General features: G+C 35.5%; 1 protein-coding gene across 3 annotated transcripts in view; it reads right to left on the reverse strand.

Annotated features, from left to right (window-relative positions):
* CNTN3 (contactin 3) overlaps nt 1-20,152 on the reverse strand; it is a 343,356-nt gene that overhangs the window by 37,145 nt on the left and 286,059 nt on the right. For all 3 annotated transcript variants that reach the window (XM_047851060.1, XM_047851057.1, XM_047851058.1), the window contains one exon: nt 785-902. In XM_047851060.1, the coding sequence (XP_047707016.1) occupies nt 785-902 (118 nt within the window). The remainder of the gene's footprint in view (nt 1-784; nt 903-20,152) is intronic.

Raw genomic sequence — 20,152 nt, forward strand, 5'->3', positions numbered from 1 at the left:
TACCAAAGTGAAGAATGTGTCACATGATCCATTCAATACCTACAACTGATCCTAATTTCAAAACTACTTGGGAAGAAGGGCATTTGCCTAGCAATACAATAACCACTTTTTCTTTTTGACATTTCTGCTTTTAGATATTCAATCTGGATATGAGTCAGTAATTTCAAAATCATAGTATTCTAGGCCTGCAAATGACACTTGCTTTTTGAGGCCTCTGTTCAGTAGGATTCCTGCACCTTTCCAAATTCTGCATCTTTTACTTTTGGCATGATTTCTTTTCTTTTAATTAACTGATGCACATCTGTAGTTCCTAGTTTGCTGTCTGGAGTTGTTTTATTCTATCATGTCCTCTGGTCCTTTTTTCAGCCCAGTAGCAAAGCAATACCTTGGACAGTAGCTCAGATTGGCAAATTCTCTCAGGCATTCTGGATGATCCTGGTGTTCTGGAAGTTGTCATATACACACTATCACTATTCCCTTTCATATTAAGCACTGTCGCTGTATTAATGACATGCTCAAAAACACATCAGCTTGGCAGCAGCTGTGAAATGCTTATTACAGTGAGAGCTATTTGAAGGGCAGAGCTGAGATATTTATTTTGTTGAATTAGCACCCTCCTTATTGTCACATCTATAGACTATTTGCGGGGGGATCAAATCAATAATATAACTCACATGCTCATATGTGGTCTCATGGTTTTTCTTCCAGTATGAAATTATTAGTGGAAATGTAAAACAAACAAACAAACAAACAAACAAAAAACCACTGAGGCACTCATATCTACCTCTTACTATGAGGTCGGCGGCAGATGAAACACTGTCCACCCCCGTCTGCACCATACACACGTATTTTCCACTGTGTTTCAGCTGAATGTTTCTGATCATTAAATCTCCAGATGAACTCTGTTGGGAAAAAACAGGTAAGGAACACACTGTCATTTTGAAAACACAGACAGTCTTGAAGGCTGTAGCCAACAACACCATGGAGATGAAACCCATTTTTAGAGAGAAGACCAAGGTGGTTCAAGACGGAAGATTGCTACAATGGAATGTATGGAAATAAAAACATGTTAAAAACCAAATGTGATTGCAGATATAGATTTCTGTATATAAATAAATGACAAGCTTCCTTCTGGGCATTTATGGTTTCAAAAGTAAATAAGGGCAGAGATTATGGTCTCAGAGTCTATTTACTTCCATCCACTAGGATGACACTTATTTTTATATCCACAGCTCAGCACCGGCTCAACTCTTCTCTCTGGTTCCAACCTCTCTGCAATTATCTGCCTGAGAAGAGGAGAGAAGCATTTAGGTATCTGGTGGGAGATAAATACAGCAGGACAAGAGGATTACCATGGTTGAAACACTTTTCTGAACACATTGGAGCTTAAAAAGCCTAAAGCCATTTAATTCTTTCAATACAGAATTTAGGAACAGTCAGTATGAACCCCTCAATAAGAAGAAATTAAAACACTTTAAACCTGAAAAATAACAGCTGTCCATAAAGACATTTGCTGGCGTCCTCTAGCACCAATTAATGGAGCAAATGTATTTCTAAAAGCTCAACTTCAAATGTCCTCATTTAAAAAGAATATAAAATCATGCTCATAAAAGTATTTACTGCAGGCCAGTTGCACGCATTAGTAAAAATATGGATTAAAATAAAATGATTTGGCAAGCAAAGCTCTTTGAACATGATCACTTACTGAAAAATCTCTAAACTGGTACATAAGAGGAAGCAATAGTGTTTTTCATATTAATTAAAAGGACAGTTTTACTCTTAAGTTTTCCTAGTATTTTTTAAAAGATGGATTCCACTACCGTGCTTCTAGGTAATTTCCTAAGATCTCCTACAGGGTAATTCCTCAAATATTGCTTCCTATCCTTTGGATTCTTAATGGGCTATATATTCTCTGTTGGTCAGATTCTGTGGCTTTAGCCTGAATTTCTTGAGTACTGGGAGAAAGCAGATGTGAGGTGACTGATGGCTGTAATTAAATGATAATCCAAAAACTGTTAAGTTTGCACATTTTACTTTCAAGTTGAACTTTTTTCTTTCCCTCCCTCTCTTTCTCCTCAGGGTTATTTAGAAATTTATCCCCAGGACAAAACTTTCAATGCTTGCTGACCTTTAGAAACTCTTCAGGTTTTATGAGCTCCATACACTCACAGGAGGTTGATTATCATTTCTATAGAAATCTCTTATTTTCAGGGAAGTAAGAACCGTTACTATTAAATTCCATCAAGGCATTAGGTCAGTTCTTATTCTTGCTTATGTTTATTTGCTTATTTTGAAAGCAGTTCGGTAAAAGGAAAGTGGAACTGGACTTTCTTTATGCCCTTAGACATATAAATACATCTTTTAGGCACACTTGCTGTTTGTATCTGTTGAAAGAGTAAGGAAGAGACAGATATTGACTTGTCATTTCTTTTCACCTATGGTATGAATGGGTGAAGAAAGAAATAATTAGTTTGCTTATGTCAAAACCAAATCACCTTCCTGAAGAAATGTAGTTGGGCTCACCATCAGGGAAAATAGAATTTTTAATTATCTTTTTACAATGTAGAGTGGAAAAAAGAAGCAATTAACTAAGAGGTGTAGACAGCAGGAACCAGTGACTTTTTTCCAGCACTAACATAAAGTTGAGGGGATGAATATGTAAATGAAAAATAAAATTTAGCAAAATTTAAGATGGCTGCTCTCTTTAATTTCTGTCTCTCTCGGGGCGCCTGGGTGGCGCAGTCGGTTAAGCGTCCGACTTCAGCCAGGTCACGATCTCGCGGTCCGTGAGTTCGAGCCCCGCGTCAGGCTCTGGGCTGATGGCTCAGAGCCTGGAGCCTGCTTCCAATTCTGTGTCTCCCTCTCTCTCTGCCCCTCCCCCGTTGATGCTCTGTCTCTCTCTGTCCCAAAAATAAATAAACGTTGAAAAAAAAAATTTCTGTCTCTCTCAATAAAGCATATTTGTATTGTTCCTCTTCAACTGTTTCTTCTCTCTTACTCTATTTTTTTAATTGATCAGTACAGAGAGTTAAGATTCATCTTAACAAAAGTTCATTGAATGTTTGCCATGTTAGGTTCAGTCAAGGATAGCAAAGTATCTAATACATGGTCTCTGCTCTCTAGAATGTAAACCCATGCCAGGGTAACAGATATATACATGTGAAACAAATTATTTTCATAAATATAGGAAAGTTATTTATTGAAAGTTAAACTAAATTACATGCCACAGACCATTTGTAGATAACTTTAGAATAAATGAGATAGACAATTCCAAGCCCTGCTGAGGATGTGGGAGGAACTGGAACTCATGATGATTAGTACAACCATTCTGGAAAACTAGAAGTATCCACTGAGGCAGGACATAAGCATAATCTATGACCCAAGAATTCCACTTATAAGTATAAACCTTACAGAGATGTATGCCTATGCTCATCAAAGACATTTACAAAAACGTGTGTAGCAGCACTGTCCATAAGAGCTAAACTATACAAACAACTTAATGTCCATCACAATAAATAAGTAGTGGAACACTCACTTAAGGAAATACTATTAGACCATGAAAATGAATGAACCTTAACTACATACGTCAACATGGCTGAGTCTCAGCATCAAAGACATAAATCAGAAGAGATAACATTATAGTAATCTGTCGTATCACAGATGTAGATTGTGGTTTTCTTTCAAAGGATGGGTAGCACCATGAAGATTTCTAGGATATGGGTCATGCTGTTTCCTGATTTCAGTGTTGGTTACCTGAGTGTGTTCATTTTGTAAAAAGTCATTGAGTTATACATTTATGATCTGTGCATTTTTTGGTCGAATATAATAGCTCTCAAAATTCAGTCATTACTACATGAGGCTATATGTTTATATGCTTCACATTAAATAAGGGCATAGGCTGAAGTTGTAAAATAACATGATTCTAATTCTAAACTCCAATTTCTTTCACAAGAATGAAATATTTGATAATAATAATGTAAGTAATTGTGCCAATTAGAACATCCTATAATTTCTTATCAAGATGTAATTGAATATTCTGACATTGCAAAAAGATAAAAAAGGAAAAGAAAATTCCCAAGGGAAGTTTCATTTATGTCAAACCAGTTCTTGTCCTCATCAGTTTTTCATTGCTCTTGGTTACAATATAGTTGATTGCTGACTGACTGTGATAAAGGTGAGAGAAGAGGTATGTCCAGAAAAACACCAGGAAAATTAGTAAAGTAGAACTCAAGAAAACTGAAAAAAGTTGTCAAAATGTGGCAAAGCAGTACTCACTAGATTATTTTCTTAACATATTTATCAATAAAATGTCATCCATTACTTAGATATATTTAGATTCAAATGAAACAACTTAGGAACATTAAAATCATCAAGCACATTCTTAGGAACACTATTAATTCTTTGAATAAAAAATAGCTTGGACTGATGAATGGATAAAGAAAATGTGGTATATATATACATATATATGTATATATATACATATATATGTGTATATATACATATATATGTATATATGTACATATATATGTATATATATATACTTACATATACATATACATATACATATACATACACACATACATCCATACAATGGAATATTACTTGGCAATCAACAAGAATGAAAGCTTGCTATTTGCACCACGCAGATGGAACCAGAGTGTATTACGCTTAGTAAAACAGTCAGAAGAAGACATATACCATATGATTTCACTCATGTGTGGAATTTAAGAAACAGATGAGCATAGGGGAAGGGAATAAAAAAAAAAGAAAAAAACAAAGAGGGAGGCAAACCATAAGAGATTCTTAAATACAGAGAACCAACAGAAGTTTTCTGGAGGGGAACGGGTGGGGGGCTGGGCTAAATGAGTGATGGGTATTAAGGAGGGTACTTGTTGGGATGAGCACTGGATGTTATATGTAAGTTACGAATCGATACATTCTACTCATGAAACCAACACTAAACTGTATGTTACCTAACTTGAATCTAAATAAAAAAAAAATAGCTTGTAGCTTGTTATCTATTAAATTAGTCTGTATTTCTTTGTATTGCTTTTCTGAACTCACCCTTTTCTCCTCTTCCTTCAAATACAGTGGACCAGAACTGGATAGATGCAGAGTCAAAGCTTCATTTTTTAAAAAATCTCCCATCCCTACTTCCCTTAGATCTCCCTCTCAAAGCACAGCAGTGCAATTCTCAGTCTTTCCCTTTTCAGTGCCATTGATCAGAGATTTACTCAGAAATGGAGCCTTTACTAATGGGACAGGCCTATTCTAATCACTTACAGGACTCTGAAAAGCAGGAGACATTTCACTAAGTTATATGAATTGTAGATTTTCTGAAATGCCCTATCTTTTAAAAATAAGATAATTTACTCAAAACTACTGATTAAGCATCCTCCTGTACTTCAGTCACGAGGGATACAACAGTGAAAAAAATAACTGTCCATATGTTCATGGAGTTTGCAGTTGAAAGACAGTCATTAATCAAATGACGACAACATACCAATGTAAAATTACAAAGTAATAACGCAAGCTCGAGGTACATAGAGGTATCTATGATTTTCTGGAGTTTTGGTGAATTGATAGTTGAACTGATATTTGCAACACGAGTACGAGCTACCTAGAAAAAGAGGGCTAGAGAAAAAGGCACTTAAACATATACAAAAATGCTAAGGCAAGTGAGAACATAGTCTATTTAGGAGCACAGGGGAGAGAGGCTATCAGGGGTATAGTTAATCCACAAATTGTTGATTTGTCCCCAGAAAACTTAAAGTTCATTGCAGATAGTTTCAGGTTCATATTTACACCTTGATGACAATGAAATTTTAAGTGTTTTCTATTAAAAAAATTTTTAAGGCTTTGCTAGATTTACTTGATTATCCGATTATTTGTTCATCTAATGATGTAGATGTCCCCTAGAAAAAAATTACATCTAGAACATGTTACAGGTATAAACAGTAAATGGATTTATAAGCCAAATCATCTTTGAAATAAATGCTAAGGGAAAATTCAGTGTGCATGAAATATAGAAGAGGAGCTTATTAACTTTTCCCTATATTTTCTTAGGTGATGATGCTAATGGAATTTTTGATGTAATTTAAAGAGTGCTCTGCTCTGAAAAAAATACTACATGATGTGATAACCCATGCCAGGCAAAAACAAATAAGCAGACAGATCATTAATAATTATAGGTTGGCTGAAAGTACACTGTGATATCTACCATATGCTAAAAATCAAGGTATAAAATAAACCTTAGAACTCAGGAAACCTCTTGAACAGTGCAAATGTAGCATAAACTTCAATATAACAAATTATCAGCAAAAACTAATTTCCTAGTAAGCACTCTCAATGTAAATGCTGCTGCTGGACTGCCAAGAAGCATAATTTTCCAGTTTACGGGGGGAAAAAAAGCCTTTGACGGCTATTTGGAAGGCGAGGTTGAATAAGTGATCCACCTCCTTTTTGTCGCTTTACATGGCCTGTTATTGCTTAGATTCCAATGTTAATCATTCATCCTGTCGCTGGGTTGCCTTCCAAATCCTGACACTGCATGTAAATCATATGCAGGTGCCTTGAAAACAGTCAAACCTGCTGGTTCCTTTTGGAACCTGGGTGGTGTTTTCCTCTGTGAAGGTCCCTGAAGGAATTGTTGGTAGACATGAATGTCTGACCAACCAAATTACAATGTGCCCCCACCATCAATCCAAAACAGCTTCAGTAAGGTCACTTCCATTACAGATGTACACTGTTCAGGCAAGGAGGAGAAATAATTTGCAGTCCTGAGACCGGAAAAACAGGTCCTAACACTAACAGTCTTAGTTTGTTGACTGATTAACATCTTCCTTGGAAATTTTCTGAAGCCTAGCTGTCTGAACAGATGATACTAAAGGCAGAAAATGTGTTGTCTATTCATATCAAAATTTGCTTTATTTTCTTTGATACCAACAATTTGGAATAATTGTTCCCTTACTGGATTGAGAGCTCCAGCTTGTTCCATCATAATGGTTTTTGGAAGAGTGACACATAAAAGATGACAAAAACTCAGTCAAAGGCACTTCATGCATATTTTAGGTCATGTCAAGTGCTCGTTTGCTGTAAGGTATCAGCTTTTCTACTGCAAATCAAGTTCGTATTAACAATATGGGACACTTTTTTTCTGGAGGGCGGTGTGTTGATGGAGGACCTAACTAAGCATCCATGATTTCAGGATGCTTACTCTTTGTTCCCATAGTAATTTTAACTCAATGTTTTCTAATGACTTCATTCACTAGAGTCACACCTCCACAATTTGGTTTCCTCTATCCTAGTACCAAATGCTCCTTACTTTTTTCTTAAAATTATAAACTTTCTTAAGCAATATGGAAATTGATATGGAAAATGTATGTTTTCATCTTAAACAGAAAACTGCTGACCAAAATAATCATTACCTGCCAAAATGAATACGGTGAGTAGAAAACAGCACAAAGGACACACTGTCCACAATAATGTACATGGGTATTAGCCGGACACTTTCAAAATCTCTGAGACTGAGACCTTTGCTCTTTTAATTAAAAGGGGACTTTAGCAAGTATTAGAGAATCGTTAGTGACAAACTGAACATCATACTGAACCATTCTCCTTGATTTAACCTAATGATTGAAAGACAATTAAAAACATAATAGATCTCTCACATTCTACCTTATTATATATGGCCTATGAGTACATGGTCTGTGCTTTGCAAAACATGGGGCTCTCCAGTTCACTAAATCCAGCAGTGCTCAATGCTGGCTGTACAGTAAACTCATCTGAAGAGTGTTTTAAAAAATACCAGAAATGCCTGGGCCACATTCCAGAACAATCAAATTGGAATGGACTAGGAAACGGAGACCCTTTATCTGATTCTAAAGTGTAGTCAGGGTTAACAATCTTGATACCTCCTAACATTTCCATTCTTCATCTTCACTTCATTTACAACTAAAACGTTCTAAATAATCACTCATATCTTTCCCTAACTCTAAAATTCTGCAACTAATAATTGCAGGAGAAAAGCATGAAGTTAGGCTGTTTACTGATGGGCTCATAAGTTGAGAACAGTGCATGGGTGAGAAAACCAGTATTTATGAAACAGGTACTAGAGGTCAATGACAAGGCTTATTTCCTTGTAATCAGACTGCCTTGGTATGTTCACCATAATTAAAAAAAAAACCAGTAGATACTGAAATAATTCAGCACGTTGACAAAATTTCTATAGATTCATACAGAAATTTACTATTTGTCAAATGAATCATTCCGGGATTCCTTTTTTTCTAAAATAAATTAAGTTTATTTATTTATTTTGAGAGAGAGCACAAGCAGAGGAGTGGCAGAGAGAGAGAGGGAGTGAGAGACACTCCCAAGCAGACTCCATGCCAACAGCACAAAGCCCAAGGATTCCTTTGGATTTAGGGGTCAAGTCTGACATAGCATGAAAGTATTTCACATCATGAGAGGCTACCCTGAGTGACAATTTAACTTGTGGATTAAATCTCTCTCTCTTTTTAAATCCTTGTATCAGAGCTTAAAATTTAGAGATAGTAGATTCATCCATTGTAGAATAAAAAGACTAGTATATAAGAACAGGAATCTACTCATATAAAGGAATAAAAAGTAATTGTTTCATGAAACCTTGACTGAGTGTGTCAAATGTATTTTTACTTCTAGTTTCAATTACTATTGCTATGTAATAAATTACTCAAAACTTAATGGCTTACAATAACAGTGATCATTTATTCTGCTCTGGAATATGTAATTTGAACAGGGATCAGTGGGGAAAGTCATCTCTGTTATAAATCTCATCAGCTGAGGTGGCTGGCAGGGGACTGGCAAGCCCATTTACATGTTTGGCAAGTTGAGGTGGGCTGTTGGCTGGGAATTCAGCCATACCTGTGGACTGGGGACTTTAGTTCCTCTTGAGGTAGACCTCTCCACAGTGTGCTTGGGCTTCCTCATATTATGGTGGCTGGATTCCAAGAGAAATGGTGCTGATGGAACAAGATAGAAATGCATGCATTTTTATGAGCTAGCCGTAGAAATCACATAGCGTCACTCCTGCTGTTCTTTATTGCTCAAGGAAGTCATAGAGGAGTAGGTTTTAAGGGGAAAGTCATAGATTTTACCACTCAATGGGGAAGGGTCTCAAGTCATACTGAAAGAAGATGTTGAATATGGGATGTTGTTATAGCCAACTTTGCAAACACGACTGGCTACACTCCTCCAGATCTCTCTGTACCTACAAATACTGCCTCCTTTTTTGGGCAGCCAACCTATATGCACTATATCTAAAATGGTTCCTTCATCCTCTACCTTTTCCTTGGGTTCCTCCCATCAAGAGATCCGAGGGAGCGAGAACAGTGAGTATGGGGTAATTATTCACCAAAATTTATCCTTACAGGGTTGTTTTGAGGGGCTGTACTGATGACTCAAAATAAGTTAACAACAACAGCCCTTGTCTAGACACCCTTCTTTTCATGTCAGTAGACTATGTGTGAGCCAGAAAAAGGACGCCTAAGCACTCACAGAAAATACAATTATGTCCTCTCCTAGGAGAACTGCTGGGAAAGATATCTCCCTATGTTTATTATAATAGCAGACCGATATGTTTCAACAGTACTCCTGACACCTCAGAAGTGTAGATTTTTCATCTCAAGTCTTACTGAAGAAGATTAAGTATGAGAGACTAGGTTTGAAGTAAAATATGACTATTGTTAGGCTATTTTTCTGGTAAAGACGGTGATCTAAAATTTTAGACTCTGTATAAGAAAAACAGCGTAAAAAATCAGAATGTTTATGGTAATAAAAGAACACCTAAAATCCTGATTTTTGAGTCTAAAATTTTAAATTGCCCCAAATGAAACATTTATTCTTCACTTTCTTATTTAGTTTCAGATCAATTAAATGGTATAATTAAATGTCATGCCTTGCAAAGTAGAATGATTTTCTTTCTGAAATTGGGACATAAACTCTAAGCCAGCATGAACAATTAGAACTCAATAATAAAAAGGCAAATAACCCAATTAAAGAATGGGCCAGCCACCCTGACTTCCGGTTTTCAGTGTATAAGCAGCTTAGCATCACACTTTGTCCTAAAAGCAAGTAAAAAATTGAATGAACTGAAAAATCAACAACTCTTCTTAGATGTGGTACATCTAAGACTGAGGTCATAGAGGAAATCACTATCTCCCAAACTGGAAAAAAACACATGTAAATCCTGAGAATCCTAATTTATTGGAGCTGAAACCCGTGAGTAGGACATGCCCCAGGAGCTAGTACTGGGGTAGACAAACCTGAACTGTGATTTATGAATTGCTGGAGGGTCAGTGTGGACAAGCCGGAGAGCTACAACTCTAGAGAACGTAGTCATAGGTGGTTCTCTACGTTTCTGTGAGCTGTACCTCCAGGAGCTCTATCAGGTTCTCACAGTCAATAGCAGAGAAAAATTCCCCTGTGTTTCTGGCAGGGGAAAGGAATAGAACCATGTAGTATTTTGAAAGAAGAACATTCTGTTCTTAACAAGGCTTGCTTTCAGGAGAAACTATTTTATCAGAGACTAACCTGCTGGGGGTTTTATCAGAGATAAATACTTCTGAGGGAAAGGGAATACCCAAATCCAGCTCTCTCTAGCCTTCAACATGGGGGAAGGAAAACAGACAAACTCCGAGCCCTGCAGACATCTCACCAAATGGGTGAAGGGGAACACGAAGCATTGAGAAGTTCACAGTCCAGGAGAACAGGCTGACCCAAAGAATGAGACCTAATCAGAGGACTAAAGAATGAGTTCCCTCACCCCACACCTTATACCACAAATGACAAAAAATCTCAGATCTCTTCATCTATCTTTCTGCTAGAAAATGACAAAGCACATTAAAATGACAAAAGCACATTAAATGACAAAGCACATTAAAAGGCAGAAAAACATAGTTTGAAGAGACTGAATAAGCATCAGAGGAGGCACCATGTATGGCAGGAATGTTGGAATTATCAGACAAAGAATTTAAAAAGAATTGTGATTAATAGGATAAGAGATTTAATGGAAAAAGCAGACAATATGCAAAACAGATGGACAATGTAAGCAGAGAAAGGGAAATTCTAAGAAATAAAAAAGAAACACCAAAGATCAAAAATATGGTAACAAATGATTTGATGGGATCAGAAATAGAGTAGACATGGCTGAAAAAACAATCTCTGAGCTTGAGGATATGACAATTAATTTTCCAATACTGAAAATCAAAGAGAAAAAGACTGAAAAAAAGAATAAAATATTCAAGAAATGTAGGATAACTACAAAGGTATAATATACATTTAATAGGGATATCAGAAGGAGGTAAAAGAAAGAATGGGAACAGAAGTAATATCTGAAGCAAAAATGACTTAGAATTTCCCCAAATTAATATCAGATACCAAACCTCAGGTCCAATAAGCTCACAGAAAACTAAGCAGGTTAAATGCCACAAAAACTACACGTAGGCATTATCACATTCAAACCTCAAAAAACACAAAGAGAATCTTGAAAAATTCCTGAGGAAAAAAAGCACTTAACCTGGAGAAAGAAAAAAAGTTACATCCAATGTCTCCTCAAAAATGAACCAAGAAAACATATGGAATGAAATATTTAGTGCTGAAAGAAGAAACCCACCAACCTAGAGTTCAATACCCTGAAAAGTAAAAGGAGAAATATACACTTACTGAGGCAATAAAAAATATTAAGGAAATCGGTTGCCAGTAACCTGCATTGTAAGACATGTTAAAAGAAATCCTACAGAGAGAAGGAAAATGATATAGGTCAGGAATTTAGATTCACATAAAGAAAAGAAGAGCATCAGAGAATAAATAAGTCAATGCAAAATAAAGATTTTCTTCTGTTTGTTCTTCATAGATATAATAGTTAACACTTTGTTCAAAATACTATGATCAAAAGTGAATTTAATTTGATAAATAAATATACACATATGTATAAGTGAAATGAAAGACAGCAATGATAGAAGGGGTAGGAGGAAAGAATTAGGAATATTTTGTTATTATTAGGTACTTGCACTACCATTGAAGTTGGTTTGGGTTATTTGAAAGTGGAGTTGGATTGGTTATAAATACATACCGCATACCTTAGCATAACTACTTAAAAATATTGTCATTGATATACTAAAAAGGGAGAGAGAGTGGAGTCCTAAGTGAGCATAAAATGCTCCATTAAAACAACAAAAGGCAGAAAAAACAGTGAAAGATAAAAACAAAAACAAAGAACAAGGGCAAAAAATAGCAAATGGAAGAAATATGATAGCTACTAATCCAACTATATTAATAATCTCCTTAAATGTCACTGGTCTAGGGGCACCTGGTGGCTCAGTTGGTTAAGTGTCCACCTTCGGCTCAGATCATGATCTCGTGAGTTGTGAGTTCGAGCCCCACATTGGGCTCTGTGCTGAGAGCTCAGAGCTGGAGCCTGCTTCAGATTTTTTGTCTCCTTCTCTCTCTGTCCCTGCTCCACCACACTCTGCTTCTCTCTCTCTCTCTCTTTCTCTCTCTCTCTCAAAAATAAACAAACATTAAAGCAAATTTAAAAAAAATAATAAAAAAAATCAATGGTCTAAATATCTCAAGCAAAAGATGGGGATTATCAGAGTGAATTAAAAAGCAAGAGCCAACTATATCTTGTCTATAATAAACCCACTTAAATATAAAGACACATCTAGATTAAAATAAATGGATGGAAAAAATATACCATGCTAATACTAATTTTTTTACAAAAAAGTGGGAGTAGCTATATTAATTTCAAACAGAAGTGACTTTAAGATAAGAAAAGTTACCAAGGACAGAGAGAGGCATTAGCTAATGATAGAATGGTCAATATTTCAAGACATAACAACCATTAATGTATACACCTAACAAGAAAGAACCAAAATACATAAAGGAAAAAACTGATAAAAACTGTAAGGAGAAATAGATCAATCCACCATTATAGCTTTAAGAACTTAAAATCCATCTATCAAATGAACAGATCCAACAAGTAGAAATGCAGTAAGAACATAGTTGAATGAACAGCACTATCAATCAACTGGATATGATTGATGTCTATAGACTACTTCATCCAAAAATAGCAGATTATACATTCTATTTAAGCTCACATAGAACATTTACCAAGAAAGACCACATAATGAGCCATAAAACACACCTTAACAAATCTGAAAGGAAAGATATTCTGCAATGTCTGCTCTCAGAACATCATGGAATTAAAGTAGAAATTGATAGCAGAAAGATAGATGAAGAGATCTGAAAACTCCCCAAATATCTGATATTAAACAGCACACTTCTAAAAAACATGTAGGTCAAAGAACAAAACCTCAACACAGATTTAGAAATATTTTGAACTAAATATAAATGAAAATATAACTTATCAAAAAATGTGTGGGATGTAGAGACAGCAATACTTAGAGGGAAATTTCCAGCACTGAATGCATATATTAGAAAAGAAAAAAGATATAAAATCAATAATCTAAATTTCAATCTTAAGAAACTATTTAAAAAAGACAATTTGGGTGCCTGGGTGGTTCAGTCAGGTTAAGCATTCAACTTTGGCTCAGGTCATGATGTCACGGTTCATGGGTTTGAGCTCCGCATCGGGCTCTGTGCTGACAGCTCAGAGCCTGAAGCCTGTTTAGGATTCTGTGTGTGTCTCTCTCTCTACCCTTCCCCCACTCACGCTCTCTCTCAAAAATAAATAGACATTAAAAAAAAATTTTAAAAGAGAGACAAATCAAAAGTAAGCAGCTGAAAAGGAATAATAAAATTAAAAATCAGTGAAATTGGAAACAGGGAATAGAGAAAATTAATGAAATCAGAAACTGATTCTTTGAAAAGATCGATAAAATTGATCAACCTCTGGTTAGGCTAATTAAGGAAAGAAAGAGAAAACACAAATTACCAGAAAAAAAAAACCCAAAAAACAAAAGACAGATACCACGATGGATTCTACGAACATTAAACAACGAGCAATTCTATGTTCGCCAATATGATTGCTTAGATGAAATGGGCCAATTCTCTGAAAGTTACAATCTGCCAAAACACATACATGAAGAAATAGTCTCAATAGAATTATACTGTTAAACAAATTGAATCAATAATTAATAACTCTCCCAAAAAGAAAGCAAAAGGCCCAGATGGGTTTATTGGAAAATTCTACCAATTGTTTAAGGAGGAAATTATACCAATTTTATAATCTCTTACCAGAGATAAAAGCTAAGGGAATATGTGCCAAATCATTTTATGAAGCCAATATTACCCTAATTAATACTGAAATCATACAAAGACACTGCAAGAAAACTACAGACCAGTATGTCTCATAAACATCAATACAAACATCTGCAACAAAGTATTAGGAAATCAAATCCAATAATGTATAAAAATTTATACAACACAACCAAGCAGGATTTATCTCAGTTAGGAAGGACTGGTTTAGTATTTGAAAGTCACTTAATGTAATCCATCACATCAAGAATCTGATAAGGAAACATCTTTGGGAAAATGTCTATTCATTTCTTCTGCCCATTTTAAATCAAATTATTCTTGTTTTTGGTGTTGAGTTTTATAATTTCTTTATGTATTTTGAATCATAACCTTTCATTGGATATATTCAACAAAGAATGGGGAAATTTCTTCAACTTGATTAAAAAACATCTAGAAAATACCTACAACTAACATCATAATTAATGGTCAGAAACTTGAAGCTTTCCTGCTAAGATCAAAAACAAGGCAGAGATATTTGTTTTCATCATTACTCTTCAACACTGTTCTAAAAATCCTAGTAATCCAATAAGACAAAAAAAAAAAAGGAATAAAGGGTATACACATTGGGAAGAAAAAATAAAATAAATGATCTTTTTTTTCTCAGATGACATAATTGTGTATGTAGAAAATCTGAAAGAATCAACATAACAAAATGCCTGGAACAAATAAGCAATTATAGAAATGTTTTAGAATACAAGGTATTCTGGTATAAAAAGATAATTTTTTCTTTTTCCTTCAGAAGTAATCTTCCATCTCACAAGAGTAAGTACTAAGTCTCCAACTGGATTTGTGGGAGACAGATATACACTCGATTTTAGCCAAAAGTCTGAGAAGCGATTGGGGGAGTCAGATATAATTCTAAATTCTTCTTTAATATCCAAAATACTAATAAGCACATAGAAAGATTCTCAGTCTCATTACCGATCTGAGAAATAAGAATTGGGAATAATGAGATATCACTTCTCAATTATCTGTTTGGCCCCAAAACAGACAAACAAACAAACAAACAAACAAACAAACAAACAAAACTTAAGAGGAAAAAGCAGGTGTGGGAAAGGATTTGGGGAACAGACACCCTTAGGTTCTGCTGATAGAAACAGAAATTGCTGCCCCTTTCCTGGAGAACAATTTAGAAACAATGCTACCATTATTGCTAATAGTAGTAATAGTCATAATAGTAACAAGAACAAGAACATGTGTTATTCTAAGTACCATGTGTGTGTGTGTGTGTGTGTGTGTGTGTGTGTGCATGTGCGTGTGTAGTACCTCTGAATAATGTACTATTATCACCTCAGTTTTACAGATAAGAAACTGAGGCAAAGAGAGATAAAGATCAACATTTCATAAGGGAATGAAATCGGTTTTAGAAGTTGCAATTCTGAGTTCAGGTTTTTTAACGATGAAACTATATAATTCGAATCAGATCCAGCAATTCCTTACCTGAGCAAATATCCTCAGAAAACTTTCTGAGAATTATTGACAAGGCTTCACCATTATTGCTTCAAAACACTATTAGCTATTCTCTTCCTTACCTAGTTTCTTACTCTAACTTAACACCATTGAAAAATCTAAGAAAAATTAAGAGCCTCACAATACATAGCTGTTTTATTTCATACAGGAGCAGTGAATTATTATGATTCTTTCCCTGTCTTTCTCCCCATCCATCCATTCCTTCCTCTCTCCCTTCAGCCACCCATCCATCTCTCCTTTCCCATTAAGACGGTATTGTAGTTTTCTTTATTTAGGTCTTGCAGACCAATGTGTATCTTATTTTAACATATTATCTTATCTTTTATTATTTTTAAAAATGTTTATTTATTTTTGAGAGAGAGAGACAGAGCTCGAGAGGGGAAGGGCCAGAGAGAGGGAGACACAGAATCCGAAGCAGGCTCCAGGGTCCGAGCTGTCGGCACAGAGCCCGATGCGGGGCTCAAACTCACAAACCACGAGATCATGACCTGAGCTGAAGTCGGATGCTCAACCAACTGAGCCAGTCAGGCGCCCCAACATGTATCTTATCTTTTGAGGGAGTTTTTTGTCCTATTATACTTTCTTATTGGTTACTGTTGGTACATAAGAAAGCTATTACTTTTTGTAAATTTATCTTATATCTAAGTAGTAGACTTAACTCTGATTAATTTTTTAAAATTTAGAGTTGACACTATTGGGTCTTGAGTAGCCTGAATATCATTTTGTCCTCAAATAATGGTATCTTTGTTTCCTTATTTTCAGAGTTAAATCATTTATTCCTGTCCATACTTTATTGCATTGGTCCAAACATTTCCAAATGATTTTAAAATAATGGTATTTGTGCGTTTCCTTTCTTGTTGCTGATTTAAATAAAAGTATTCCTAGTATTTCTCTTTAAGGACACTTTTGGGATGTGGAGGAAGTATTTTTCTGTGTCTGTAATAGGTCATTAATTTTATTGCATGTCTTCTAGGTACCCATTAAAAATAGTGTGGTCTATTTTATTAGTTCTACTGATATGATGCATGCACCTTGGCTAGAATTTCCCCATGTAGTTTACAAAGGTTATTATTATTATTGTTTTAATATAATGTTCAGTCTGGTTTGATACAATTTCATTTAGGTTTTCATACTATATTCACAAAATTAATTTATAACTACAAATTATTTGCTATCTTGCCAGGTTTTATTATTAGGAGTATGTTAGCTTCACAAAATAAATTGAAAAGATTTTTAAATTTTTATGTTGTCAAATAGTTTATATAACAGAATATTTATCTGTTTCCTGAATACTTGAGAAAAAATTACCAGTAAAAATTTCCAGCCCCAGGGGCATCTGAGTGGCTCAGTCCATTGAATGTCTGATTCTTTTATTATTATTATTATTTTTAATGTTTATTCTTGACAGAGAGAGAGACAGAGCATGAGTGGGGGAGGGGCAGAGAGAGAAGGAGGCACAGAATCTGAAGCAGGCTCCAGGCTCTGAGCTGTCAGCACAGAGCCCAACACGGGGCTCGAACTCACAGACCGCGAAATCATGACCTGAGCCAAAGTCGGACGCTCATCCGACTGAGCCACCCAGGCACCCCGAGTGTCTGATTCTTGATTTCAGTTCAGGTCATGATCTCATGGTACCTGGGATGGAGCCTTGTGTCCAGCTCAGTGCTGACAGCGTAGAACTTGCTTGGGACTCTTTCCCTCCCTGTCTCTCTCTCTCTCTCTCTCTGCCCTTCCCTTCCTTCCACACACACACACACACACACACACACACACACACACTCTCTCTCTCTCTCTCTCTCTCACACACAAAATAAAAATAAATAGACATTAAAAAATTATCAGGCCCGAAAATCATTTTATTTTTAGTGAGGGGTGGCTGGTGATGGTTCTTGATTTACATGTTTTTATATTAATGGATATAGTTAGGTTTTCTAATTCTTGTTAATTTTGATCATTTATATTTTCCTATAAACTTTCCATTTAATTGGATTCCATTAAATACATACAAGTTGAACATGGAATGCTCTGTTTTAAGATATTTCTTTCTGATCTGTTATAATCTTTCTCATTTCTAATTTTAGCTGTATCTTTATTCTTCACGGATATATTCTATAGCTTATCCATTACTTTTTGACATTCTATCTATCCCTTTTGTTTTTCTACCTCCTTTGTATACAATAGTTTTGCTATTTTTTCCCTAAATTCTACAAGGGTGTGAAAAGAATGAAAAGAAATGTGTATTTTCCATTTGTATGGTAAATTTTTCATATGTATCTGTTTCTTCCATTATAATATAGCATCAAAAGAGTCTTTTTCTAATTTTGGCAAATTGATCTGTTGGCAGTTAGAAGAAGCGCTCTCAGACTACACACCAATTTTGTTTCTCATTTTTCTCTTTGCTTTTGACTTGATATATTTTAATGGTACATTATTTACAGTATTATAGTTTGTGATTATTATACCTTCCTTACAGAGCAATTTTTTTTCAAAATATATTTATCCTCCTTACTCTTGAGATTTGCCTTCAATCATGACTTTCACAAAATCACACTTGGTTCTCTTTCTTGTTGCATTTGACAGATAAATATTTGCATATCTTTTCACTGATATCGTTTTATTTATAGCCTTCGTTGTTGTAACTCCGATATTTTTATGGGTTTTAGCTCAAGCAACATGTTACTTGATTTGACTTCCGCCAGTGTTCTTATAAATTTAAATCGTACAGGGTTTCCACTAGGGGTGGATTTGGACCATTCATCCTAATAAACATTTTACTTGACGAACACACCCCTGGGGTGCCAATCACACTGTAAGTAGAAACTGAGACTCTATATGCCTGGTTGAGCAAATGATGAGTTAGGGAAATAAACTCAACCTCAACTGTTTTGTGCCTCTCCCTTTTTCCTAGAAGCATTGTAGAATCTTGTTTATTCATCCCTGAGCAGCACTGTGGGAGGAGACGGACTTCAGGGAAGTGTTCAAGATGAGTAAGAGTGACTTCTCTGTTCTAATCCCAGTTTTATAGACTCCTTCCTGAGTATATTCTCTTTTTTTTAAGTGTTTATTTTTGAGAGAGAGAGAGAGAGCAAGCAGGGGAGGTGGAGAGAGAGAGGGGGGAACAGATGATCCAATGTGGGCTGGGCTGTGCGCTGACAGCAGAGAGCCCGATGTGGGGCTCAAACTCAGGAACCGTGAGATCACGACTTGAGCTGAAGTTGACCGCTCAACCGACTAAGCCACCCAGGCACCCCTCCTGAGTATATTCTCTTAATGATCCTTCCAAGTCAGGAGACATTTTGAATTTGGACAATATATAAAATTTATAGGACACTCCAAGTGGGGGATGCCTAAAAACTCAGAGTGTCACTGCAATTAGTGTTTGGAATAAGTGCTTTGGCTGAGATCTGTATTTACGATGAACATATATATGCATACGTACCTTTTTAAAAACAGTTTTGTATTATAAAAGAACTGCTATTTTCAAACTTTGAGTCCTCATATCCTGATAATTTCATGACCCAAATCAATTTCCAGTGACCACACTGTATTATGACACACAAAGGGTTACTTTCATGGATATTTTTTTCTACCACCAAGAGCTGGAAAATGCATCAAGTCTCGAGGCTCATGACTGCTGCCGTAACAAGAGTGAGTCTGGGCTGTGACAGATAAATCACACTGAAGTCAGCCACTCAAGTGAATGGCAGACTGGTTGTCAACACTAAACCTCTTATTGCTTCCAGTGACTTTTATCCACACACATTCTAATTCATCATAGATCCAATTCCACAAAATGTTTGTAAAGCTGTACAGCTTGGCTCTATACATTCTTCATTTCTAAAGCACCTGCATCACATCGAGCTTATCAAAGCATATCCATTGAAACATCCATTACAATATACACTGAACCTTTGCTGTGTTTTGGTTTGAAAATTTCTATTTATAGTGAGCCCCTCCCCCCCATATCATATATCTAAGTCCAAAAGGTAACTTATTAGGCAAGTCAGAATTGTCCTTGAATGTTCTTAAAATTATACTTAAATTGCCATGCCCCAGATACTAAGGTCCCAGCTAGTAATGTTCTTCTGTTTTTCTTGAACGTTGGGCTATTATCTCTTTTATCCTGTTAGGGGAAGCTATGGTATATTTAAAAGTAGAGAAAGATGTTTTACTGGGGTGAAGGATGGGATCTCTCTGCTTTCTATTTTATTTTATTTTATTTTATTTTATTTTATTTTATTTATTTTATCTTATATTTTGACTGAGTGTATGGTGTGGAATTATGTCAGTTAAACAGGATTATAACAAAATGTTATTGTACACACATTGCTGAGTCTATGTCTCTTCTTATAGCTGCATATATATGAAATAAAAGTGTATACACATG

Source organism: Prionailurus viverrinus, chromosome A2 (genome assembly GCF_022837055.1).
Source record: "Prionailurus viverrinus isolate Anna chromosome A2, UM_Priviv_1.0, whole genome shotgun sequence".
Lineage (NCBI taxonomy): Eukaryota > Metazoa > Chordata > Mammalia > Carnivora > Felidae > Prionailurus > Prionailurus viverrinus.